Genomic DNA, 26,757 nt, shown 5'->3' with positions numbered 1-26,757 from the left:
GTATAATTTATAATGTATATAATAAATAATGTATTATTTATATAATAATGTTTAATTTAAAAGCAAAGCTTAATATTAATTGTAAATTAATATAATAATTATAAGAATATATTATGTGAATTATACATAATTACAATTCATATGATATAAATATAATAAATAATTAGCAGCAAAAGATGGGCAATTTTGTCTCTAAAATTCTTTCACTCTAAACTGCTTTAATTTGGTGTGAGAGATACAGAGGGAGTGGCTTTAATGCACCAGATGCATGTCACTTTACTCAAAATATATATTTTTTTTATTTCTGAGTTTTGGTTTGGAACTCTAACCCAGAATAAAACCTGCTCCAGAGCAGGATAGCTGTGTAGCACAAGTTACAATGGCAATGAAACCAGCTAAAAAACAATTTATATTATTGAGCCTGCAAAACCAGAGTTTGCTCAAACTTACCTGGGTAGCAAGTTCTAGCAACTGAAACCGGCTTCATGCAACAGGCCACAGAAAACATTGTTAATGGTCAGTCATCACTTGTAGACAGATCCTACTTTAATTAACTCCAGTACTACTTCAGTGTTACTCCCTGGACATATAAAGACTGAACAGTGTTGTTTTAACACTGAGGATTTGGCTGTGACACTTCCCCAATTTGCCATTGGTTGGACAAACAAATACTGTAGTCCCAACCCAAGCTCACACAATTGGTTGAATCAGTATTCCTGAGTCAGGGCTGCTTGTGATGCTTAAACAAACAGAACAGTGATTTGAAGGCATCACAAAGTCACAACATTAAACTTTTGGGGGAATCAACCTATGAAGAGATTACTTATAATTATAAGAGAGTATTGTAAAAAAATAAAAATAAATCATTATAATAATAATTACACACATACATTTTAAAGAACTGAGTAAAAGTTGTTTCACCCAAAGGTCTACAGAAAATATGTCCTATCCTTCATAGTCCACATACACACACAGTCCAAAGAGCAGGGTAAACATGTGTTCTCCATTGTACAAATTGGACTGAACAAAGAAACAGAGCCTGCTAGTCTAGGTCATAAGAAATCTGTTGTTAGGTGACTCTGGAGCCAGTAATGAATCGGTTTTTTACACTTCTGTTTTAATTGTTAAATGTTGTTGTTCTGTTTTTAGGACCCCCAGGACCAAAGGGTGAGAAGGGTGATGTGGGGCCCCTGGGACCAGCTGGACTTCCTGGTTTGACGGGAATAAGAGGTGTAGTACCACACTCACACAACACACAGTGAAGCACAGCCAAAACACATCATCACCAGCAACTGACTGACCAGCTATAGCCTCTAAATCATCCACATGTATGAACACAACCCAATGACAGCTCATGTGTATGTCATTTGTCTTGAGTATATATCCTAAAGAAACTTTTGTTTTTGTTTTTTTGTCAGGCTTGTCAGGAGAAAAGGGCATTCAGGGTCCTCGTGGACTGGCAGGACGAGGTGGGCAGGACGGACACAACGGAGAAAAAGGAGATATTGGGCCTGAAGGACCAAAAGGTTAGACATTTATGTTGACAAACACACACACACACACACACACACACACACATGTCTGGTTCACTATCTTTGTGGGGACTCTCCATAGACGCAATGTTTTTTATACTGTACAAACTGTATATTCTCTCCCCTTACATTAACCTTACCCCTAAACCTACCCATCACACAAAACTTTCAGCATTTTTACATTTTCAAAAAAAAACTAATTCTGTATGATTTATAAGCTTGTTTCCTCATGGGGACCACAATTTAGGTCCCCACGGTTACACGAGTCAACATGAGTCTGTGTGCATTCAGGTTGAAGTCCACACTGAGATAGAAAAACATGTACCCATTAGTTTAAATCGAGCATAGCGTTAGTTCTGGCAGGTTCACGTCAGTCAAGTTGACAAGACTGACATGTCAGTCATCAGCTGACTCTAAGCAGCAAGGAGTTCTTGCCCTGAACAGAACCACACCGCAAATCCAAATGTATGCTAATTGTCAATCATCTTTGAAGATAGTGATCCTGACAGAACTATATTAGTGAGATCAGTTCATAGGCTTCTATTGTTTTATAAATAATGAAATGTTTTTATATTAGGTTCAGAAACCTGTGCGAGACACTAGATTTAAATAGAAACATGATTTGACCGATTTATAAGGTTCGGCTCACCAGTGGGTGTTTTACTACACTGTTAACCCTTGCTGTAAAAAAAGGTCAAATTCTGACAGTACCATACCATTTTCCATTAAAACAGTAATATACCGTAGAAAACAATGCACTTTGGGTAATATTTGTCGTTTTCGAGAAAATAGCCTACAGGAATATACTGTGAATTATCAGCACTCAAAGTCAACACTCAGAGGCTGTGTTCAAAATCACACCCTATACCCTCATTCACTGTTCCATACATTAGTTCACTAATATAGTCCACTTGACAAAGTGAATGAAAAGAAGTGAGTGAATTCAGACACTGATAAACACCTGAAAAGCAGAAGCACTGAAGGACAGAGAAACAAGATCAGAAAAAAAGAGAAACACAAGAACTGCAACTGACTTCCAGGCACAGTGTGCAACCAGTTTACAAACCAATTTAACATTATTTCTTTCGTACATTTCATTCTTTGTTGAGAATTAACAGAGATTTGATGTTTTAAAGAAAATAATAAAGTTTGTGCTTTAGTTGGACTCTTGACCCTTGACTTTATAACATTAGTTTTTCACAGGCTGCTTTAACTGTGAGTTTATAAAGCACATTTGTTATGGCAAGAAAAAGCCATGAGGAGGTTGATCAGTTTTTCCCTTTCAGTCGTTCACGTTCGACGTAGTCAACGTCGACTGAATGGGATCACGCTAGGGAGGCTGTCATCTTCAAGTACTATTGAACGAGCGAGTGAGTGAGGCTGGGTCCACATGTTGTGATCCCTACGGCGATCCCATATATGTATTCTTCCACGGTACGGCTTCCTGCGGCGAGCCAGCGTCTTCCCTCTGCAGAGTCCGCTCTGCCGTCACTGTTCGGTTGATCCTCCCCCCTGTTATAGGCTGGATTCATCCCAGTGACATTCCATCCGGTCATCCGCTCAGTCCATATGTGTATTCTCCACATGTCACCTCCCTTCGGGCAGGATGTGGTTTCCGCAGCGTCCCTTCCTTCCATTGATAGGGTACGCTTGACTTCCCTGGCCTAAACCTTGACCTTCTCCGCCTCAACATTGCGGGGGGGTTAGGAGGCTTTCGTCCAGGCACTGGAAGGTGGCAGCTCTAGTGGCGCTCTCCATAGTAGATCCCATTCAGTCGACGTCGACTACATCGAACGTGAACGACTGAAAGGGAATGTCTCAGTTGCGTATGCAACCCTCGTTCCCTGAAGGACGGAACAGAGCCACTATAGCAGGACCACCGCTGACTCCGAGTTACTCTCGGCTCCTCAGCGAAAAGCAACTAGTGCGTGCATCCACTTCCATATTTATACCCGCGCCGTGGGGGCAGAGTGTGTGATGCAAATCACGCATGCCAATTGCATTGGCTCGTTCAATAGTACTCGAAGATGACAGGCTCCCTAGCGTGATCCCATTCAGTTGACGTCGACTACGTCTCGAGGGTTGCATATGCAACCCAGACCTTTTTGGCTGTTGTAAAGATACCATAATCATTCTGGACATGTCTGAATCTCTGATCTCATCCTGTGTATAAGCTTTGAAATTATGGGTATTTAAAATGTATTAATCATATATCTGTGTATATACAGCATGAGATCCAGCAATGTTTTTTTAATTAGTTATTCTGAAGGATATTGAAATCATATAATGCATTAAAACATTTTGAACTCCTACTTGACTTAGACACAGACAGAGATCAACCATCAGCATATGAATCTCAACAATGGTGACAATCAAAAGTTTCATGTCGCGATACATGCTGGGTTCCAGGATAGAATAAAACTCACAGCATGCACTGCAGCGTGACTAAAACATTTTTTTATTCCCACCATTGTTGAGATCTCTGTGTTTCTACAAGACAGTGTAGTTCTGTTTTTTGTTGAACATGACTCATAACTGTAACTAATCGATGTAGCTTGAAGCTTCACAGTGGTTGTAATGTAACACTGTTGATACAGGATTAAACTCTAAATGAGATTAGTGAATGAACAGGCTATATTATGGATTTGTCATCATCATCAATATAACAAACAGCATTCACAAACCGTGTGTGTGTGTGTGTACAAGTGTGGCTTGCGAAAACACAGTTCATGCAGCAAGAGAAAAACGAATGTAAAAAAGTCAAGGGTCAGGAGCCCAACTAAAGCAAACAACAATCTCCATAATGGTCACAATAACAACTTCTGTAGATGTATGACAGAAATAAAGTCGGAAGTCATTTGGAATTATCTCACTGTAACACTGCATCAATGTTACTTATACTCTTTGTAGTGCGGATTTTCCTGTGGGGTTGAAAGGGTTAACAGTGTAAGATAAAAGGACACACCCACAAAATGTATTTTGACATGTTTATTTAAACTGTAAGTTAAAAACAGGTATATAGTTTACTTTAAATTTTAGTTTTTTTGGGTTACCATTGTGCTGAAGAGTAGAGCATGTGCTTTAGTCCAGCAGAAGATCTAGAAACATTGATGATGTGCTACATGTTGCTTTATTTAAGAGGCGGTGATTGTGTAGTTGCTGGTCTAGTGGAAATCTCATTATTTAAAATATTTTTTTAGTGGTCTCAAATGAGATAATTTTACAGAAATACTTTGCTCACATTATTAGTGCATTATAAATATTAGTTAATACATTTAAACTGCAGTTGGTCAATTTAAGTCAGTCGGTTTCTGCAAATGAAATTAGTTAACTCGAGTTTTAATTTAGTGCATGGTATCTTTACAGTAAAATACTGTAGATTACAGTAAATAACTGTACAATTAACAGTAAATTCGCCAGTATTTTAATGTAAAAAAGTCTGGTAAGGTCTATCAGTGTATATTAAGCCGCTTTCCGACCAAGTAGTTACAGGAACTTAGTTCTAGGAACTGTCCACTTCTAAACAGTTCTAAGAACTACTCTCCCCCAAACTCGGTTTTGCTGTTTGCGTTCGCACTGGCCAAGTGGCCATAGGAACTGGTAGGAGGGGTAAGGGAGTGACGCAAGCACGGTGACTTTTATTTTGACGGCGCGACGGACCTTTATTTTGGCGGCGCTGAGAACGCCAGAGCAAACAATGCTCGCATTCTCTGTGTTTATTAGTTAGCGATCTGTCTAACAGTACTGTTCAATATGTTATTAGATAGAACTGTTATAGAAAGTAGACAGTATATGAAAAAAAGCCTTATTAGCCTATGCCATGTGGTTGATGTCCAGTGTTGCTAGCTGGGCAGATAAACATAATCATGTTTGACTTGGTCCCCTCAAAGTTGCGTTGGATTTTCTCTTCAGCATAAAGGTTTAGAGACCCATCTATCACTGTTTTCCATGTTTGTATAGTTAGTTTCTGGAGTAAATATATAGGCTATAATCTGTGTGTTTACATTCTAGCTGTTTTAAAAATGGCGGGTGCTGGTGCTCCGCGTGCGTTCGGTCAATCAGCGTACACTAACGTCACGGGTAGTTCCTATAGTGCTAGTTTAGACCCTACTCTGAAGTAGGACCTAAATTAGTTCCTCCAAATGGAGTTCCTAGAACTAAAATCGTTCCTAGTTCCTGCGGTGCGAACACGCCGACATCCGGGTACTTTAGCCAATAGTTCTAGGAACTGTGAAAAGGTTCCTCTGGTCGGAAAGCGGCTTTAGTGAGGAGATTTTGGACCTCACAAGTATAGTCAAACCTGTACTCACACACATTAAAGTGTAAACACAATTTAAATATTTTAAAACAAGTGTTTTGCTAGGTACACAGATGTATATCCTTCATTTTTTTTTCTCTCACCCTTTATCTTTGTTTCAGTTAGCCTAGTGCTACCCTACTCAACATGAAATGTGTTTCCAGACATTTTACTTTTCTAATGTGACATTTCATCCACAATTATACCAGGAATGTGTAATAAGAAAATAAGATTCTATTTCTGTGGTATTCTTTTTAGGGGGTTCCTAAAAGCGTAAAATTTACTAATATTTAGAGGCTGCATTATGTCACAATTCAGTATAGAAACAAGTGAAGGAGGACTGTGTGTGTTCTTGGAGTTTCAAACATGATGTCATGATGTAATTTTCCTTTAGTTCAGGTTCAGGTGTTTGACCAAAAACACTTAGCAAACAGATAATAGGTAGATTTTAAATTGCAAACTCCCACTGAGATTAATGAGAATGCTAAGCTAGATGGTATAGCTTTCTCTTGGTAATATATAGACATCCTTTACTCTACATAAAGCATCAAATATGTTCTTATTTACTATGAATGTGTCATGCCACACAACAGTTTTGTGTTCATTGTGAACAGACAATTCACTTTTCACTAGAAACTTGGTTTGGACAGGGTGTGAGGTTCTAGGCTGGTAAAATAGCTAGCTGACTTCAGGCTTTACTTACTTCTTTGTTTCTATTTTCACTCTTTATTTAAATTTCAGTCTGAGCTCCAACTCCAACTCACTGATCTCATTCTCTGAACATGTGCTGCTCCTTAAACACCTTCCAAAACATATAATGATTTCCCCTAATGTTCTCCAGAGCACCATACCATCCTCCACTCACTCTTCATCTTTCCTCAACATCCACCAAAACAATCCACCCATTTCTCCTATTTTCATTGCCTCATTCTGGTGTTTATTGGACCTCAGAACCTTGTTTTTGTAATAGAATCAACCTCACTTACATCCACTTCGATCTTGGGCCTCACAAGATATGTGACCACACTGGTTGTGGTCCGTTGCAATAGATGCGTCATGTTTTCAAAGCATGTGACAAACAGCTGCGAAAGATCAGTGTGAATTGGCAGAGATTGCTGCTGACAACTACAGACCAGAAGAGTGAGACTGTGGCTGTGTATGACTGACATATATTCTAAATATCATTTTTAAATTGCTAGTTTTTCATGCTTTTAAGAGGCTACTTGTCAGGAGTGACAAACACATTTGAAAAATCTAAAATTAAAATCACACTGCCTAATATTCACGCTACTGGATGCGGGGCTGCCTTTTGAGTACTCCTGATCTATACTGAATCTGCTCCCACAGATGATCTATAAATGATTATAGTTACAAGAAAAATGGACTGAATCTTAAAATCTGTTAAAATACATGTATCACTGCAACGTCCCTCCATAAACCCTACCAAACCCTCTAAGTGGCCATAGAAACCACAGTTAGTACAAATGCAGTTTTTTTCTTTATTTCACCATTATGACCAGAATTCACTGAAACGGACACTTGGAATTTGGTGTTCCCTATCTGTCAGTCACCTTGATGTTGGGTCAATGTACTGACACTAAAGGTCGCATTTGGGAGCCCCAAACACCTCTGATACATTGAGAAAAGGCTAATAAGAATTGGTGAGTAGAATTTGCATGCCACTCCCCTGACAAACGGGTATAAAAGGAGGTGGCTTGCTCCACTCATTCAGATTTTTTTTTTTCTTTGGAGCTGAGCGGTGTGCAGTCACTCTTTCCATTCACCTCTACACAAGGGAATCTTCTATCGAAGCAGCTGTACACAACACATTGCAGCGGTCTCTCTCCATTCTCTAAAGCACAGATAAGTGCAAAGAGCTCCCCTGGGCACTTCAGCAATAAAAAAAAAACAGATTTCCCTAAAAGAGCAAACACAGACAGAAAGCGTCTTTTTAAAGATGCCCTTCTGTCTTGTGTGTTTCTGGGTGCGGTCAGTATTTCTTGTCCTTGGATGGCCACAATCTCTGCCTTTTGTGTTTGGGTCTGACCCATGCAGAGGCAGTGTTCGTGTATGGTTTTATGTTCCCATCGTGAGAACATGGCCATGGCAATGTAACTTTCACAACTCTTTTCTGGCTAGAGAGATAGTCACTTCAGTCGCTACCCGTTCTGGTCCTTCTGCTTTGCACAAGGTCGCGGCGGCAAGCACTGAGGGCAGCATGAGGACAACATTAGGAGCATTTCTGCCAGGTAAATCCCCACTGACCTCCCATTCCTCGTGCTGTGCGTAGGGCCAAGTGGAGATCCTGGATGAGTTTGGCAGCTTGTCTCATGGCAAGCCAAACTCGGAGCTCCAGATTAGGACGAACTGCCGATTGTCGAGGGTGGGTTGGATGCTTGCTATCTTGGCTCAAAACACGACTCACAGCAAGGTTCACTTTTTTGATGCCCCAATATCGCAAGGTGGCCTCTTGGGCAACACTGTTGTGGACTTTGCCCAGCAGTTCTTGGCAGTTAAGAAGCAGACATACATCTGCCTTCAGCGTGATTCCACCTACAAAAAACCCTGCTCCGTCTGCTCATTGAAGAAGGCATCTACCTGTGGCAGCCACACCGTGCCTATAGCCCGGCCACAGCGTCGAGCTTCTGGGGGAAATGCAACATAGCTCACTCATCAGACGAACCTCAAGAAGGCTTTGAAGCATCCCTAAGACAAGCGACCCCATTGCAGGGCCAGGTGGAGAATCCTTTGTTTCCTTTTCTCCTTGTTCTGCCAATAGCCCAAGTGGCAGCTGCATCTAAATTTGCGTCCTAATTTCTTGTGTTACATAGTCTGCAGCCTGGACATATTGGATGCAAGTTTGTTGCCTTCTCATATCTGTCTACGACCCTCGCAAAGCCCTGCACAGGTCAGCGTGGTGTTTTTCAAGGATGCACAGCTTCCTCACCCATCACTGGCCAGTTCCAGCAAGGTAGGTATTCCAGTACACCCACAGCCACAGAATCAGCTTCCCAAAATGCCGCCTTTGCTCCACTTCGCTGGTTGTTCCTCTGGTGCTACTCGTACTGAGTTTGGAGGCCTGTCTAGCATCTCCCAACACGTCTCACTGGACCTACATTGGCATATCAATTGCCTTGAGTTGCTAGTGTTATTGCTATTGGTATTACACAGATATTGTTCAAAGTCAGGGAGGACGAAGAACAGGTCCTATTGGTAGCGGCATATTGACCCACCAGGACTTGGTTCTCGGAACTCATGCTCCTTGCGACGCAAATTGTATAATTTTCATCATTCCCCTGATCACAAAAGAATGAATTTTGAATGAAAATCTCTGTTTTACCTGCAGGTATGAGAGGAGAAAGAGGACCGAAAGGAGAGAAGGGAGAGCGTGGAGACAAGGGAGGGAAAACAGGTGAACATTTGATTCATACAGAAAATAAACATGCTACATTATAACATTGTATTTATGTTTTTACTACAAATTATGCTTTGTGAAAGTATTTTGTTAATGTATGTTAAAGTCAAGTCATAATTTTTTTTAATGATTACATCCTTTGAGATTCTCTTATAATTTATAAGTTTTTTGTTCAAAAGATTTAATACATGACCATTTTCCACCCTGTCTACTTGCCCCCTTGATTACACCCGTGAAGAGAACTCCAGATGGAAAAAAAATATCTAAATTTGCCTTAAAATATTAGGCATAATTTGATGACAATCAAATGTATATACTATCTAAAAAGCGTCATGGTTTAAATATGTTGCTGTGTTTCTTCACAGATTAAACAGATCCTCTGATTTGGGAAGCACATAAACTGTGAATATTGGCTCAAATTGGCTGAATGTTTAGTGGCTTATTTTGATGGAGGAAAAAATAAAATAAATAATAATAATTTCTTATTTTAATAATAAAATGAAAATGAATATGATGAACACAGACACCCAAAGTACTTAAATTCCCCTGAAAGGGGGAATAAATATGACAACAGTCACCTGTCCCATACAGAAATTGCATTGTCAGAGTATTTGGGAATATTCACAAATAATTTATACACACAAAAAAATTATCAGAGTTACAAAATCACACATTTTAGATGAGAACAGTGCATCACAGTTCTTTAAACCAATGAGCATTTAGCTGTGTCATCAGCAAGTCCTTTCCCATCCATCAGCGCAGTCGCTGGAGAACAACGGCCGCCTCGTCATCATGAGTTTTTTGGCATATATCAGCATGACATCAGAGCATGCATCTCACTGTGATCACCGGTGATTGGTTCGGCACAGATTTTACTCAGCTCAAAAACAGTTTATTGACAGACTCTGCAATGCAGTGAGCAATCACTGAGACAGTTTTAATAAATGTTGTCCACTTTCTTTACCATTAACATTTTGATTTTAATGCAGTCTTTCATTCTCTATACTTATTTTCTTAAACTCTCTTAAAAGTCTCTGAGCACACCCTTCTAATGGCCCATTCATATGGCTTTAATCAGCTGTGTGGGTGTGTGTTTGCTGCCAGGAGTCACACAGCTGTTACATATTTACGAGATATTTTCTGACTATACCATCTCATTGATCTACAGTACTCAGTGTGTTCTGCATTAATGTCATGAAAGGTTAAACTTTGAACATTAAAATCTCTCTGCATGAACTTGCTCTTATCATCTGACCCCGACACCAGGGACTAAAACAACTGTGTGAAATCTGCATCAGTCTGACAACAAAATCAAAATCATCTTCTCTGATCACTGTTGCAGGTTAAGGTAGATTTTGAACTCTTAGAATAATATGTCTCAAACCCTGCATATGGGACCACAGTCGTATGTCTTGAATAGCAGTCAAAAGCAGTGAGATAAAGCCATGGATGATATTGAAATGCTGGAGAGTACAAAACATGGGGCCCTATTTTAATGATCTAAGCTCATGGTCTAAAGCGCACGGCATAAGTGCACTTACAGTGTATTCAAATCCACTTTTGCTAGTTTAACGACGGGAAAAATGTTCGGCACGCCCGGTGCATGGTCTAAAAGGGTTGTCCCTATTCTCTTAATGAGTAATGGGTGTGTTTTGGGTGTAACATGTAATAAACCAGTCAGAGTGTCATTTCCCATTCCCTTTAAAAGCCAGTTGAACTTGCGCCATGGCGGATTCGCTATTTACATGGCGGAATTTGCAAGTGTAAAGACTGAATGCTTCTCCAGAGAGGAAACGGATCTGCTCGTGCACAAGGTTAAATCGAGCAAGCAGACCATCTACGGGACAAGCCGGATTCCACCATATCTTTATGTACACAATATTAATCTTTTACATTGTAATCCTTTTATTTTTTTATATTTGGCTAGTTTGTGTGCTGCTGCGTGTCCCTGTGTGTGTAATAAGCTGATTGTACATGCGTTGTGCACCCGCCTATAGGCGCAAATTACTAATGCGCCCTTTAAATAACCAAAAAAAAAATATTGCTTTTATATTGCTTTTGAATACAGGCTTTTTTTTGTTATTTAAAGGGCGCATTATTAATATGCGCCTATAGGCGGGTGCACAACGCGTGTCTTTTTCAGTTGCCTCAGTGTAAGCAATTTGAAAAAAACTGTAATATACTCGTATGATTTGTCGACTAATCGCTTAAATGAATGACTAATAGTCAGCTAGAAAAATCTTTAATCGAGGGCATCCCTAGAGATAAAGACACCTAATATAAAGTGGGATTGATATTTAAGTGGGATTTTTTATATGTCTGTTTCTCTGTAAGATGTAATTTGTAATAGAATCATTCTGCAATGAATGTATATATTTCAGTTGAAGAAACTCTGGTAAGGCTTGTCAACGGCTCCGGGCCTCATGAGGGTCGAGTTGAAGTGCTCCATGAGCTTCGATGGGGGACAGTGTGCGATGACGTTTGGGACATAAAAGATGGAGACGTTGTGTGCAGGATGCTGGGGTACCGTGGTGCCAAAGAAATCCACAAAACAGGCCGGTTTGGACAAGGTCAGAGTCATTACATGGTTAAGGTAGCAAAAGACATGCTTGCAAATATTTACTGCACTCTACAGTGCTGTCATGGGTTTAATTGCTAGGCAGTGTATGAAGTTATTATATGTATTGTAGAACTCAAATGTAATTTGGATAAAAAACATTTGTCAAATGTGTAAAATGCATGGCCATTGTTATATGACATTAAACCATAAAGATTGAAGAGATGTATGAGATTAATTGTTTACAGTTTTCTTTCTCTTTTAGGCACTGGGTTAATCTGGATGGATGATGTTGCTTGTGTTGGTACTGAAGACTCTATTCACCAGTGTAAATTCTCAGGATGGGCAAAAACCAACTGTGGTCACGTAGAAGATGCAGGAGTGACCTGTAACATATAGCCTGTTTCAAGTCTGTAGAATGGACAATTAATCTCTAAGTGTGGATGATTTACTGCTAGCTCAGAGGAAGCAGTATTGTGTCACTCTACAAAGCAGAAGACTTATGAACTTGAATGTGGGAGAGTAAAAGGCCTTAGAGATCAGACACAGGGTCAACATACTGTACCAGCAATGATACTATTACCCAAATACTCCAGCCATATCCATCAGACAGGGATAATAATAATATCCCACATCTAATAGAAAAGTGTGTGTGTGCTCTATGCTGCTGCTTGTGTTTGTGTGTGTGTATAAAAAATATATTTTTTAATGAAAGCCCAGCTGCAGTTTACATTCTGTACAGATAGATGCATTTAACTTTCCAAAGACTTTTATGAACACATTTTTGAATGCTAGTATATTTTTTATAACATTTAACTCATTAAGGATTTAAAAGGCTTGTGTAGTTGCAAATGTGCCTTTAAACTATAACTTTGACCATAACATGTCATGACATGGTCAGCAATTGTATACCTCAGTTAATGGTGAGTACCATTTACAGTCTGTATTCATTATTCAGTAGCTTCATTATAATAGTAAACTATCAGTATTGGTAATCTTGATTGTACAATAAATTATTTACCTATTTTAGTCATGAATTATCCAGTGTGAATAATGAAAATGATACAACAAAATAAAATATATATTATAAATCACAGTTTCTAAGAGTGATAGCATGCTATATAATACACTAAAGCGTTTTTTGAGTAGTTTAACAGCAATGATTTAGGATATTTTTACTAAGCTTTTCCTTCAGCCATTGTAGATCACTACAGGCTTGATTTGCCTAATTTGGATTTCTGCTGATCAAAGTCAAATTAGTGAATGGAAAGATATTTTGTCAAGTTTAGCTTTCTCTGATCTTTCATTGTGCAACATGTCGTCTTTACTCTGTTAAAAGTGCTGTAAGTATTTCAGACGTCAGCCACGTATGCTCTTTCTTATACTCTGCCCTCCAAAAACATCTCAGAAATCTGAAATATGCTAAAGAATTCACATGCAGAGAGAGTCTAGTTTTCTGACTAGTGCAGGCCACTCCCCTGATGTTTACTCTAGTGCTGCCATGTTGGACTGATGTTTGTGTCTCCATGGACATCTGTACAGTAGTGCCGGGCAGCCCACGTGCACATGCCCTATCGATGGAATGAAAAAGACTGGACTACCAGCTCCAACTTCTCTGCAGACCATTCTATGGCCAGTGAGCCCGTGGGAGCGCCTTCAGCTAGAAATTTGTGAGGACACAGTGTACATGGCCATGGAGTTCCTCGTCATCAGCACATTTTGGTGGTCATCTATGATCTCCATTCTAAATGGCCCGAGGAAGTACGAGCTGGGACAGTCACATCACAGATTATCACACAGATGTTTGGTCCTCCTGCCCCTCTACCTGATCCATTATAGCCATGGTTAGGTCAGGAACCTCAATGTTCCCCTCTCAGGGAAGCCCCTACAACAGCCAGGATCTGACCAGCCACTACTTGATGTTATCCAGGATGGTCAAGATGTGCTGCCAAAGTCCGGCCCGGGGATGAATTTCAAAGGCCTGCAGCTTAAAGGCCACACATAATTAATAAATCATGCAGTTTCACAGTGTCAACACAAGGTGACAGCACTAGATTTTAGTGAAACAAAGAGCTGACATTCTTAACAACACTGACAGGGAAAACAGGAGGAACATGGTGCGACAACAATCCAGTTAGAATACTTTTCAATCCACAAATCACAAACATTTACCATGGATTTACTGTAATAACACTTGCATGGTAGAAATGTGGGATAGCCTATTCATATAAAATGTTATGATATTAATGTAGGCATGTTAAATATTAAAGGAGTAATGAAATATAGGGTAAATTACAGAAACCAATGGTTATCTTTAATAAGAGTAGTTCTAACTCATAAAGAATATTTACATTTTACCTTTAAAAATTAGGTTGTTAAAACGTTACAGATGTTACTGTTTGTGTTAATGAAAATACATTTACATCAAGCTAACTCAAGCTATACTGTCAAATGTGTATTTCCAAGAGACAAAACATGTAGGCTAATATATATATATACAGTTGTGTTCAGAATTATTGGCACCCCTGGTAAATATGATCAAAGATTAAAAATAAATCTGCATTGTTTATCCTTTTAATGTTTCATTCAAAACATTTGCAAAAATCAAACCTTTCATTAAAGTAAAATAATTGAAAATTGGGGGGTAAATCACATTATGAAATACATGTTTTTCTCCTAAACACACAATATATGTAAGGGATAATGTACATCCAGCCGGTTGTTCTCTCAAAATAAACCCAGACAGGGTGATGAGGACTTTTCCATCATTCTGAAGGGGGTTATTTTGAGAGAACAACCGGCTGGATGTACATTATCCCGCTTATTACACGGCTACTTGCCACATAAGTAAATAATTAGACACGAAATATTGATCTGAGTTGAAATATTTTATTAGGTCTTTAAACGCAAAGCTTCCGTAGAGAGAGCAGTTGCAGAGCGTCAAGTTCAAACTAGACGGACATTCAGTAGACTACGGTTATACAGCTTATTACACAGCATGAAGCAAGAAGGTTTGTGGTTCGAATCCCGGCTGAGCCAGGAGTTAGTAGGTTATCTGTGATATCCTTCAGGTACAACAGTTTCCACCACAGTTCAAACACATGCAGCATAGGTAAATCAGCGATACTCGAGTGTCTGTGTGTAAGCCCAGTGATGGACGGGCCGTCTGTTCAGGGTGATGTGAACGTCCAGAAAACACTGAAAAATAATGTTTTCAGAACATTTCCAAAATGATAGAATGGAATGTTCCTGTAACGTTCACATACACCAAGAAAAAAACTTTCTTAATACATTAAAAAAAGCTGATGTTTTGAACGTTCAGAAAACTTTCAGAAATAATGTTTTCAAAACGTTTTCAAAATGAGTGAATGGAATGTTCCTTTAAAGGGGTGGTATAATGCTCTTTTCACAAGATGTAAAATAAGTCTCTGATGTCCCCAGAGTGTGTATATGAAGTTTTAGCTCAAAATACCCCACAGATATTTTTATATAGCATGTTAAAATTGTCACTTTTTAAGGGTGAGCAATGAGTTTCATGCATGAGTTTTTTACACTGTTAAAGAGTTGGATTCCCATGCTAAACATGAACAAAGTTTCAAAAATTAACTTGTACGTTTGATGGAGTATTTCTTTGCCAAAAATACTCCTTCCGGTTTGTCACAAGTTTCGGAAAGTTTTTTTCGAGTATGGGCGTGTGTGACGTCAGATGCGGCGGAATTTCCTTATAGGGGTCCTAAGGGCACTTCTCCCGGAAGGGCGCGCGCGCACCCGTAGACCAGAGCGAGAGAGCGAAAGCAGTACGCGCCCATCAAAGCGCTGTGCTCGCTGCAGTCACAGGACTTTGTTTGTTCCCTGCATTTCGACGATGATTGTTTTATAAACAAGGCCCAGTTCGACGTCAGATTTGCAGATCATCTAATGCTTAAGGATGGAGCAGTCCCAACGATAAAGGTTCACGGTCGTGCGTTGGAACCGCAGGCGGTGAGTAAAACTGCTTCAAATGTCTGTGTGTTGTTAAGCTCCGCCCACACGGCACGCCTCCAGCCGCTCGGTTTTTTCCAGAAAAACTCGGTACAGCCTATCTTTCTTTTATAAATATAATAAAACTAAAGACTTTTTGGAGATATGAAGGATGCAATACTACTCTATAGGTACTCAAGATTAACATGAGATTGACTGAAGTGTTTCACCCCCCCTTTAAAAAGCAATTTCTTTAAAAGAAAATATCTCCCTTTCCTTTGAACTCTGAGCATCGTGACTTGGCCGATGTTATTTATGCTCAAACATCAACATTACACACTTAATAAAGTTAAAAAAGTGAAATCATAATCAACCACCCCTTTAAAGTTCACATTAACCATGAAAAAAACTTTCTTAATACATTAAAAAACTGGACGTTTTCAATGTCTAAAAAACATTCAGAAATAACGTTTTCCTAACCTAATGGGAATGTTAGCAAACCGTTCAGAGAACTTGTTTTTGTTAGCTGGGACAGAACCTATTTGTACTACTGTAGAAGTTTGGTGCCATTCTGGGCATTATTAGTGGGGTAATTTACGAGATACAACCTTGGATCCATTAGCGCCTGCACTAAACCATCCGGCTGATATCTCTAAATAGGCTCTTATTTTAATAATGTTCAACCAAGGGAGAAAAAGCTTCTGGGTGTTGTTGGGCTCGAGGTCATGGTGCAAAGGACCCTAGGTTGTTTTTACTCTGAACCATCCCTTTAATCTCGCCTTCGTGGACAAAACACACACACACACACACACACGTCTGGTTCACTATCTTTGTGGGGACTCTCCATAGACTTAATGGTTTTTATACTGTACAAACTGTATATTCTATCTCCTTACACTAACCCTACCCCTAAACCTACCCATCACAGAAAACTTTCTGCATTTTTACATTTCCAAAAAAACTCATTCTGTATGATTTATAAGCTTGTTTACCCATGGGGACCTCAATTTAGGTCCCCACTGTGACACGAGTCCCCATGAGTCTGTGTGCATTCAGGTTGAAGTCCCCACCGGGATAGAAAAATAGGTACACACACACACACACTCCAGCAGCCCAGTTTGGCTTTTGCACCAGCTTGAATTAAATATAATTGCACAGATCGAGATGAACTCCGAAAGAGATTGGTTCTCACAACTCGAAAACACCATAAAGTGAAACAATAAATAACTATAAAAAATATAGACTATAAAACTGATAAAATGAATAAAACAGGATCGAAGACGAGCGGCAGACAATGAGCACAGTGTTCACTCATCCGGAACCGTTACTCCTTATGCTACTCCTATATCCTACGTCATACATCGTCAAGTGTTACTCTTTTGGCGTAAGTTGACTTGCGTCTGCCGGAAGCTAGTTATTTTAGTCGATAAAGTTTTAAATATGGATATTTTTCTTATACAAACACATCGCTTTGCTTCAGAAGGCCTTTATTAACCCCCCAGGGCCGAGTGGAGCACTTTTATCATGAATAGATGCACTTTTATGGACTTCCAAACATAAACTGCCATTCACTGCCATTATAAAGCTTGGAAGAGCCAGTATATTTGTTAATATAACTCCGATTGTATTCGTCTGAAAGAAGAATGTCATATACACTTAGGATGGCTTGAGGGTGAGTAAATCATGGGGTAATTTTCATTTTAAACACAGATAAAAAGACATTAAAAGACACCAACAAGTGGTCAGACAGTGATAAGTGCGATTATCAGGAATCAGACCTGACCAAATCAAGAGTACGACCTTTTGAATGAGTTGGGACATTGATAAATTGCTGTAGTCCAAAACTATCTAGGCATGATAAAAACTCCTTTGAACATAAATGATCTGTATTGTCCACATGGATATTAAAATCACCAACCAAAACCACGTTGGGGGACAAGGAACAGAGAGAAGTTAAAAATGTAGAAAATTCCTGTAGGAATATAGAATTTGCCTTTGGAGGCCTGTACACAATAGCAAGGATAGTTGGAACAAATCCATTGATTTGCAAGGTAACCGATTCAAATGATGTACAGTTTGTTACAGGGAGAGTTGTAACTTTCCATTTTTCCTTATATAGTATTGCAAGCCACCCACCCTGACCAACAATACGTGGTTTATATAAAAAAGCATATCCAGGAGGAACAGAATGGTTAAAATGGAAAAAGTCATTACTTCGTTGCCAAGTCTCAGTTAGACAGACAAAATCGAACTTAAGATCAAGCAGGAGGTCATACACGAAATGGCCTTTATCGGAGATTTATAGAATATTCCATAGTCCAAATGTAAGATCGTTCTTACCATTGTTAGTGGTAATCGCCTTAGTTAACACAATGTGATCAACAGTCCGAATATGTTTCCTTGGAGGATGAGGGTTCGTAGACCAAATGGATGGAATTGCACTCGGAGAGACATTTTTAAAACTCCGGCGAGATCCACGATGAACATATTTACGGCGTGGTATAAAAGCTTATTTGGGTACAAAGCAGACTGAGGCTCGTCGTAACACACGCGTAGCTGCAACAATTCTCTAAAAACACAAAAGTGTAATTTGTTAGCTGAGGTCAGTTCAGTGTAGATTCAGTTTCAATTCCTGTGTAAAGTTCATCAAATATGGAATGTGTTCAATTCAGCTATAAAGCAGCTCTGCAGAAAACAGTTTAGTTCTCATGACAAATCAACTACAGGTTTTTGCTCACACGTAATAATCTAAAGGTAAGATGTTGGCCCCAGCTACTTTATCTTTGAAGCCATTTGTGTACAAATTAAATCTGAAAAAAAATAAATAAAAATCCTCATCAAGGTAATTTATTTTGTAAGCTGCATTGAAAGTTCCATGTAATGTCTTTTTCATGTTAAAAGTAACTGTTGAATACAGTATTCAGTGCAAGCAATACATTGTCTAGGGATGAAAGTACCTAGAAAGTCCACTAGATGGCAATGTTGTGAACCAAATAAAATAAAAAGTTTTCATTACCTGAAATAGAGATAATTTATGAGAGGATGTTTAGGTCTATTTTAAACTTTACCTCTCAAATGCAAATGCCTATAATTGTACATAAACACAAAATGTGCACACACATGCAAAACACTGAAATACAGACAAAATGCAGACAGATACATAATCTCTCACATTCATTAGTTGTTTCTCTCTTAAACTTGCAAACACTCTGCATTAACTTTGTTAATGAAATTGAAATGGGAGGCCTTTTGAATTTTTGTCTTTATTACCTGATGGTTTGAATGAAGAATTATAATTTCCCTGTTTTTCTTTTTTTTTTTTTTTTTTATATTGTGTTTCTCTTCATTGTTTGTAGCATTTGTATCAGTTGTATATTTATATACATTTATATTATTTGCTGCAGTTGTATATTTGTAATCAGTGTTGGGAAGGTCACTTTGAAAATGTAATAGGTTACAAGTTACCCTATTTAAAATATAATAAGTAGTGTAACTATTTCAATTACTTAATGTAATGTTCCTTTAAATGCAAATGAGCTGCTGCTCCCGGCACAGGGGGCGGGGCTTTAACAGTTTGCACTCACACAGACATGCACTGAAAATTTCAAAAACTTTTAGCCTTTTATGTTCAAACCGGAGTCAGACAATGATGGAGAGACTCAAGAAGAAGTGACAACATGTAGAAGCAACAGGACATTTCTGAATGGTTAGTTGATGAATTTATGTAGCTTATGTGTAGTTATCTTCTAGTCATTGATTATTAGCATATTCTGTCTTGATAATCTATAAATTGTGTTCAGGGGGCAGGGTTTATGTAAATTTTAGGGTTGGTGATGTCACTAACCCGGGAGGAAGCTTGTGTAGTCTCTACCAGCCGTTTGTTGTAGTCCTTAAAAAGCGATTTCTTTAAAAGCAAATATCTCCCTTTGCTTTGAACTTTGAGCGTTGTAACTTTGCAGATGTTGTTTATGATCAAACAGCAACATTACACACTAACTAAAGTTAGAAAAGTGAAATCATTATCAACCACCCCTTTAATAGAAGTGTGGCTGGTAAAGACGTATTTAGCTAGCAAGCAGATTTGTTATGAATGGAGATTAACACAGTTAAATAACCTACAGGTCATGCACTAAGCAATACAGAGCTAAAATATGTCTTGAATACAAATAAGTAGCATGGTGTGGCAGACGGGAGTAGGCAATGCCTTTCCTACTTTATTCAATGACTGCTTACTAAGTTACATACCTGCAGATGCTTCCTCAGGTTCGACATTGACAACTTTGATGTTGAAAGCATTTTAATAGTTGGCAAGCATATTTTGCACTGAACTGTTATATTTGCGCCCTTTTCTGATTTCTGGGTGAAATTAATTTTTAATTTCCAGCACTGGAACGCATTTCTATCACTCACCATGGTGGCAAATCTCAGGCAGGTTGTAGCCTAAAGCTTTCAGCTGCAATGTGGATTAATGTAATTGGCAGACGTGATGTGCTGCGAATTCACCCAAGAGAACCAATCAAAAGCATCAGAATAGCAATGCTTTACTAAACAGCCTTTAAATGGCAGGAGGCATCGTGCACATCAAAAACATTACAGAAAATATTCAGATGTAACCTCCATTGACCACATGGTCAACCAAAGTGGCCCAGATCCCTATTCCTTGTCGTACTCCTCATCCTTGTCCTCTTTCTCATCCCCCTCTTACTCTCTTATTGTCCTCCATTTTTGTCCAAAACAAGAAAGCCATCCTAAAGCCTATAAATAGTGCTCAAGCTCTGATTTCTAAGTGAACAAATTAGCTATAAGTGTTTTCACACATGAGCATTGGGTGTAGGTAATCAGTAAATGAGTGTGCCATTTTGAATGGCATTGTTTTCTAAATGAAACACAAGAGCTGTTAGTTTTGAGTGATGTGTCTAATGTGGAGAACTGTGTTCAGAGTTGGTCAAAAAGTTTGTTTTTCAATTACAAACTGAGTGTAAAGCGTATAATGTGGCTGTAGTTTTGCAGACTTGGTGAGATTAGGTACATGGGTGAATGTTTTCACTGTGTGGGCCTCAAGTTCCACTTTTAAACTGTAATGAGTCTCTACTCCACCAGGGTGTGCTATAAGCACGAGCCCCGTCTGATTGGTCATGGCGGCGGTGTTGCAATCTGTAGAGATATTCTTTATGTTACTCAGAAGAGAACAGGACTTTACTTGAAGTATTGACTTTTGGTAAACACTTCTGTTCTCGCTCTGATAAACACCTGTTTTCTGACGACTGCATGCTATTTTTTCTGACTCTCTTCTGCAAAAACAAAGGATTTATAAACGTTCTCTGCCTCACTCCCCATAGCATAAATGAGACCGTTTACTTGAACTTTTCCGTCCTCTATCAAGCTTAGTTGCTGTCCAGAATCATTACAATCTATGTCTCCAATCCATCGACTCCATCAGCTTATTAAAGGAAAAACTCAAAGGCGGATTAAACTCTGCCATTGTCCGTCACTTATGACCCCATGTAAAATGACAGAGTAGGCAGTTTCTTCGTAGAAACCTCACACTACAGTCGCCATGCTGACACCACTTGCATTTTCCTGGAGTTAAAGTATCAGTAACAGTGTTGAAACGATAAACAATATCGTATCATATGACATAAACATACCCTAAATTTTTTATAATTTTCACAAAACTTTCATGGCCCCAAGAATATTTTGTTTTATGAATTTGTGAACATGCAATATGAAAAGAAAGAACAGAGCCTCTGGTTTTAAAAACAAAACAAAACAAATTCTAGCTTTGTGGATTTTTTTTTTTTTAAACAAATGTAAGTTTCAGAAAAAAATAAATAGTTTCGTCATTTTGAACAAAATTGCTTTTTTTTGTCAAAGACCGGATGGGATTCAGAATGATGATCAAAAAGTTTCACAGTTGTTACTCTTCATGGGTCGACCTTTCGTTTAGTAACATTAGGTAGTTTTGATTTATATGCCGTTTAATGTTTGATGATCACGTTAGATTACATGCGAGTAAGCAATGCTTCTATCGCTCGTTTCTCTTTGCCTGTTTTGAGCCACAGCTGCTGTACTCCCACTACCATATAACAGTGAAAACATGGATTGACGGAAAATCTTGTCAATGGCGGGGAAAGAGTTAAATAAACATAAGATAAAAAGAAAAACTCCAGCAAAGCAGACAAAGTTTATTTTTGTTTTAATTTTTTTCCTTTTTTATTTTTTATTTTATTTATTTTTTTTACAAATAACTTATCTATTACAAAGACAGTTTTCCCAGCTAAGATCAAAAACATTGGATATCCAAATAATTTTTCTCCCCCTTTTCTTTTAAAAATCCATAAACATGACAGACAGATCTGATTATTTCTTTGGGTTTTTCAAAAGTTAGTTAAACTACCACAGAAAGAAATGTTTTTGGAGCCAAAAATAAGTCTCATCTCCGAAACAAAGCGTAGAATGAATAAATTTTCTCCACAGCAAAGTTATTTTTAGCCTGGATACCAGAAACCAGCATTTGGAAATTATGTATTCATTTGTTTCATAAATAACGACCTCATTCAACTTTTCAATGCACGACTTATGCATCAAGCACTCTTGTGAGAACGAATGGCAAAGCATTCATTTTCTGAAATAAACTTTAGGTCAATCAACTAAATAAAGTTACAAAACATTTCCAAGGACCTGTTTCAATTCTGTAACATCTGCAAGCGAAGGCACTGTGCACATGATCCATAACAGAGGACCATGTAAAGACTGAAGGCACATAGTGAAATATTGAGCTACACTCAGGGACACGATGATCTGCGCTTCCTGTGCTTTGGCACTTTATAAAACCTGAGCCATAAAGGCTTAGCGGTGAGTACTCTGTGTATTAAAAGGCCCTTGTGAATACTCATCCACTGTTAGGAGGGCACCCATACACTACGGGACAAAGTCTTGTCTCTCAAACCCACATTACTGAACATAATCTGAAAAGCGTTATCAATGCATAGCAACGAAACATTCCTTTCTTGGCACAAAGGTATAAATTCTCCTAATAGTAAACCTACATTCCAGTTGTCACATAGGAAAGCACGTGTTATCTGAGGGCTTTATGGATTTCCTGTGAAGTCCTTTGACCGCTCTGAGGTCAAGTACCTTATTAATAAAATCTAGATCTTTCTCAGTTTTGCTGCATCTGCAGCTCGTACACTGGATAGTGCGCTTGACAAAGAGCATTGTTTTGTCGTTTACCGTTGCACATTTTAGCATCCCTTTAAGTTCTCACAAAAGCTCACGATGGGAAACCATTCTCATATGAGAAACAAACAAAAAAACAACACCACATAGAAATAAATGAAGTCTATAAAGCTATACTTACAGGAAATACATGTGAAATCTTGAGAAAGAAAATAGGCATCAAAAAAGCTCATTCTAAAACTATGTACAGTAAAATCTGTGTGGCGGGGACTCCTCTGTAAACTGTACATCTAAAGCATGCAATTTTTTTTTTTTTTCTCACATTTTATTTACCAAACAAAAGAATTGCGAGTTTAGCAGATTCCACTCATGATCCTTTGGGAACAGCCTTCATAAAGCAGTCAGAAACTGTTCCCATGAAAGAAAAGGCACACTGGCATCCGTAGCCACACATGTAAACCGTGTGGATGTAACAAACGTGTTAATATCACTGGCAGCACTGAGCCTCTTCATGGATCAAGCGGGTGAAGTTTCCCTTGATCTCCCACGCGACACACAAAACTCCCTCTCGACACAGAAGCACACATTTTGTACGGAGACAAAAGAGCTGTAAACATCATCCAGTCTTCAGTGGACATCACAAGACAAACAGACACACAATGACACTGTGGGGGAAAGAGGAAGCTTTATAGAGATCCTCCAACAGGAGTGTCCATGATTCCCTGGAGGAGGCGAAACGGTGGCTGTCGACACGTTTGTGTGTGTGTTGCATGTATTGTGTGTGTGGCTCAGAAATGCCGTGGAAATTCACACTCTTCACAGCGGTTGAGGGCGGGGTGGTTGAGGAAGGTGCAGGCAGTACAGCTCCACTGAACGCCATCATCCTCCTCAGGCTCTGACATGACCCTCACATTCCTCTCTGAAAGAAAACGCATCACAATCGTTATCAACGCCGGTGTTCAAGTTCACTTTATTTATATAGTGTAGCATATTTACAACAGCCACTAGGCTGACCAAAGTGCTTTACAGAACAACCAGATAAATAATAAGAAAATCACACCTGCATAACAACACATAAAACACAAATAAAGGCAGTAGGGCTGGGTAAAAAATATCGATTTCTCGATTTTAATCGATTCTCATTTTTACGAACCGATATCAATTCTTAAATCCCAAGAATCGATTAGTCATCCTGTTTTCAGTTGATGAATGAATGTAACATCCAATAAATCGCAATAATCTTTGTGCTTTGTTACTATTGATATGAAACAAAGTCTCAGATTTCAAATTACGTCCATTTTCTTACGAAATTCAAAAACATAAATGTCGTTTTGGCGCTGTGGCGTGAGATCGCTCTGGCGCAGCTCTAGAGAAGCACATGATCTTCTCTTCTCTTCTCTTTTTTTAACTACTGACCTGGTTTTGTAGGACCTTTAAGCGGTTTAGGAGCTACAGGACCCAAGAATCCAAGGTTGTCATAAAAATTGTGAATTGCAATGGGATTAAAGTCTGGTCCTAAAAATAAAGGCAGTAGGGCTGGGTAAAAAAATATCGATTTCTCGATTTTAATCGATTCTCATTTTTACGAACCGATATCGATTCTTAAATCCCAAGAATCGATTAGTCATCCTGTTTTCAGTTGATGAATGAATGTAACATTTGTTGCGCGCATCCCATCCAATAAATCGCAATAATCTTTGTGCTTTGTTACTATTGATATGAAAAAGTCTCAGATTTCAAATTACGTCCATTTTCTTACGAAATTCAAAAACAAATGCCGTTTTGGCGCTGTGGCGTGAGATCGCTCTGGCTCAGCTCTAGAGAAGCACATGATCTTCTCTTCCGCCTTAATAATACCAGTTACAGCGCGAAATAAACATGAATGAGCGTCTGAAAGTGTGTTAAAAGATAGAGTACAACTTATCGAAGTCTGTATCATGTCACATGGAGTCGCTTAATCAGTGTTTCAACCGTGGAAAGACGTCAGTAAACAATGTCATGTAACGTCACATTTACCTCAGAAAAACCATATCCAGTGACCATAAACTCGTTAGTCAGCTAGAAAAATTAACTCTAGAGAGGAACATTTTGCTAAATATATGCACCATATTACATATTCATTATAATTTTTAATGTTCTTCAATTTTTAATGCATGTTTGAATAAATCTGGCAGGCTTTTATGACAGCCACCATTTAAATGTTTATATTTCATATAACTTTATTATAATAAAAATAAATAAGTGTAATTTAAGTGTTACAAATCAGTTCATTTTTACCTTCAATATTATAGTAGGCTAATGAAGCCTATAGGCTACAACTGACTCCCATAGTTTACAGCATTAGTTCAGAGATTTGTTTTCCTTGAGAAAATTTGCCATGTATTGTCCCTGATATCCAAAATAATCAATATTGAATCGGAATCAAAATCGAATCGAATTGCAAGCTTGTGAATCGAAATCGAATCGAATTGTGAAATTTGTGTCAATACCCAGACCTAAAAAGCAACAAAAAGCTAAGAGCAACCTTAAAAACGGAGTAGCAAAATGGTATCAGACTCGAATATAAAATGGTAAAACAGAAGTAGCAGAGCAGTTTCAGACTCAACTATAGAAAGGAAAAACAGGAGTGACAAAACAGAATCAGACTCAAATATAAAATAGTAAAACCATCTGTGCAGATCCGAGTTAGAAGGAAAGAGGTGCGGAGAACGAGAGAGACAGAGACCCACCCATGGATACAGCCATAGAAGGTGGTACAGGAGGTAGAGACGGATCTCGCTTTAACTTGGAGCTGACGTTTATTTTGCGCCCTCTCCTGTCTAGAGAACCTGTGAGATCTACACCTGATCGGCACCACGACACAATGGGCCGATCGGCAACAGAGAAATAAAGACAGAGAAAGATACTGAGGATGAGAATGGAATGAAGAGGCAGTAAAAACAACTTTAAATAAAATCTTTCAAGGGTTCATTGACAGAAAAATAAGATATACAACATCAAAAAATAGAAAAAGGAGCAAAAGTGGGGCAAGATCTTATTGTTAAGTGTAGAAGATACAAGATTAAAAAGTTTTTTAACTACTGACCTGGTTTTGTAGGACCTTTAAGCGGTTTAGGAGCTACAGGACCCAAGAATCCAAGGTTGTCATAAAAATTGTGAATTGCAATGGGATTAAAGTCTGGTCCTAAAAATCAGAAGAACAAGCCGTCAAAAACACATGGGGCCAATAAGAGAAGCTGAACTAAGCAGCAATACTTTAGGGAGATAATACATTAAAAAAATGGAGTCATCCATCTTGATTTTTTTCTCATAATGCACACCACACATGCAACAGGCAAAAAGATCATAAAATACAAAATGAAGCTCCTGAATGTGTTCCTTAATGTCATCCACAATGTTATATCAAACTAGTAAAAAGAAACAACAGACACTGAAGTTAACGTCATTTTTCGGTTCGGTCCAACTCAAACCGTTACTGTGATGTTTGTGAGATTTACATTAGTCTATTTTTGGAATGGTTGCTCATATGAAACAAATTTACATAAATATCTGAATAAATCAATGTTATTCAATGATAATATATATTTTTTAAAACTACATATTATTGGTATTTGGAACTCATTGATAGGCTGCTAAAAACATTAATTCATATAACTTAAATGATGATAGATTAAATGATAGTCTGTCAGTGGTTCTCTTATTTATTTATTTATTTGTATAAAAGCTTTGAAAGGGTAAAAAATAAAGCATGTAAAAAATTCCAATAAAAAAATTCCATAAAACATTCCAAACTGCCCGAATAAAAATAAAATAAACA

The 26,757-nt window shown here is 38.4% G+C and overlaps 2 protein-coding genes across 6 annotated transcripts in view; one reads left to right on the top strand and one right to left on the bottom strand.

Moving 5' to 3' along the window:
• scara5 (scavenger receptor class A, member 5 (putative)) overlaps positions 1-12,896 on the top strand; it is a 45,089-nt gene extending 32,193 nt beyond the window's left edge. For all 4 annotated transcript variants that reach the window (XM_084091707.1, XM_084091710.1, XM_084091708.1 and 1 more), the window contains 5 exons: positions 1,150-1,230; positions 1,419-1,526; positions 9,176-9,241; positions 11,626-11,814; positions 12,067-12,896. In XM_084091707.1, the coding sequence (XP_083947833.1) occupies positions 1,150-1,230; positions 1,419-1,526; positions 9,176-9,241; positions 11,626-11,814; positions 12,067-12,200 (578 nt within the window). In that variant the 3' untranslated portion in view covers positions 12,201-12,896. The remainder of the gene's footprint in view (positions 1-1,149; positions 1,231-1,418; positions 1,527-9,175; positions 9,242-11,625; positions 11,815-12,066) is intronic.
• A 9,030-nt stretch (positions 12,897-21,926) lies between these two features.
• The window catches only part of tab2 (TGF-beta activated kinase 1 (MAP3K7) binding protein 2), a 41,264-nt gene continuing 36,433 nt past the window's right edge, over positions 21,927-26,757 (bottom strand). Inside the window, exons 6-8 of one of the 2 annotated variants that reach the window (XM_084090246.1) lie at positions 26,026-26,124; positions 25,670-25,783; positions 21,927-23,859 (exon numbers count right to left, since the gene is read on the bottom strand). In XM_084090246.1, coding sequence (XP_083946372.1) covers positions 23,729-23,859; positions 25,670-25,783; positions 26,026-26,124 — 344 coding nt within the window. In that variant the 3' untranslated portion in view covers positions 21,927-23,728. Of the gene's footprint in view, positions 23,860-24,356; positions 24,456-25,669; positions 25,784-26,025; positions 26,125-26,757 lie in introns of both variants that reach the window. The other variant, XM_084090247.1, reaches the window with a different exon arrangement.

The sequence above is a fragment of the Abramis brama genome (assembly GCF_963993115.1).
Source record: "Abramis brama genome assembly, chromosome: 18".
In the NCBI taxonomy this organism is placed as follows: domain Eukaryota; kingdom Metazoa; phylum Chordata; class Actinopteri; order Cypriniformes; family Leuciscidae; genus Abramis; species Abramis brama.
Note: the sequence above shows the minus strand (reverse complement) of the source record. Positions and strands in the feature narration are given on the sequence as shown.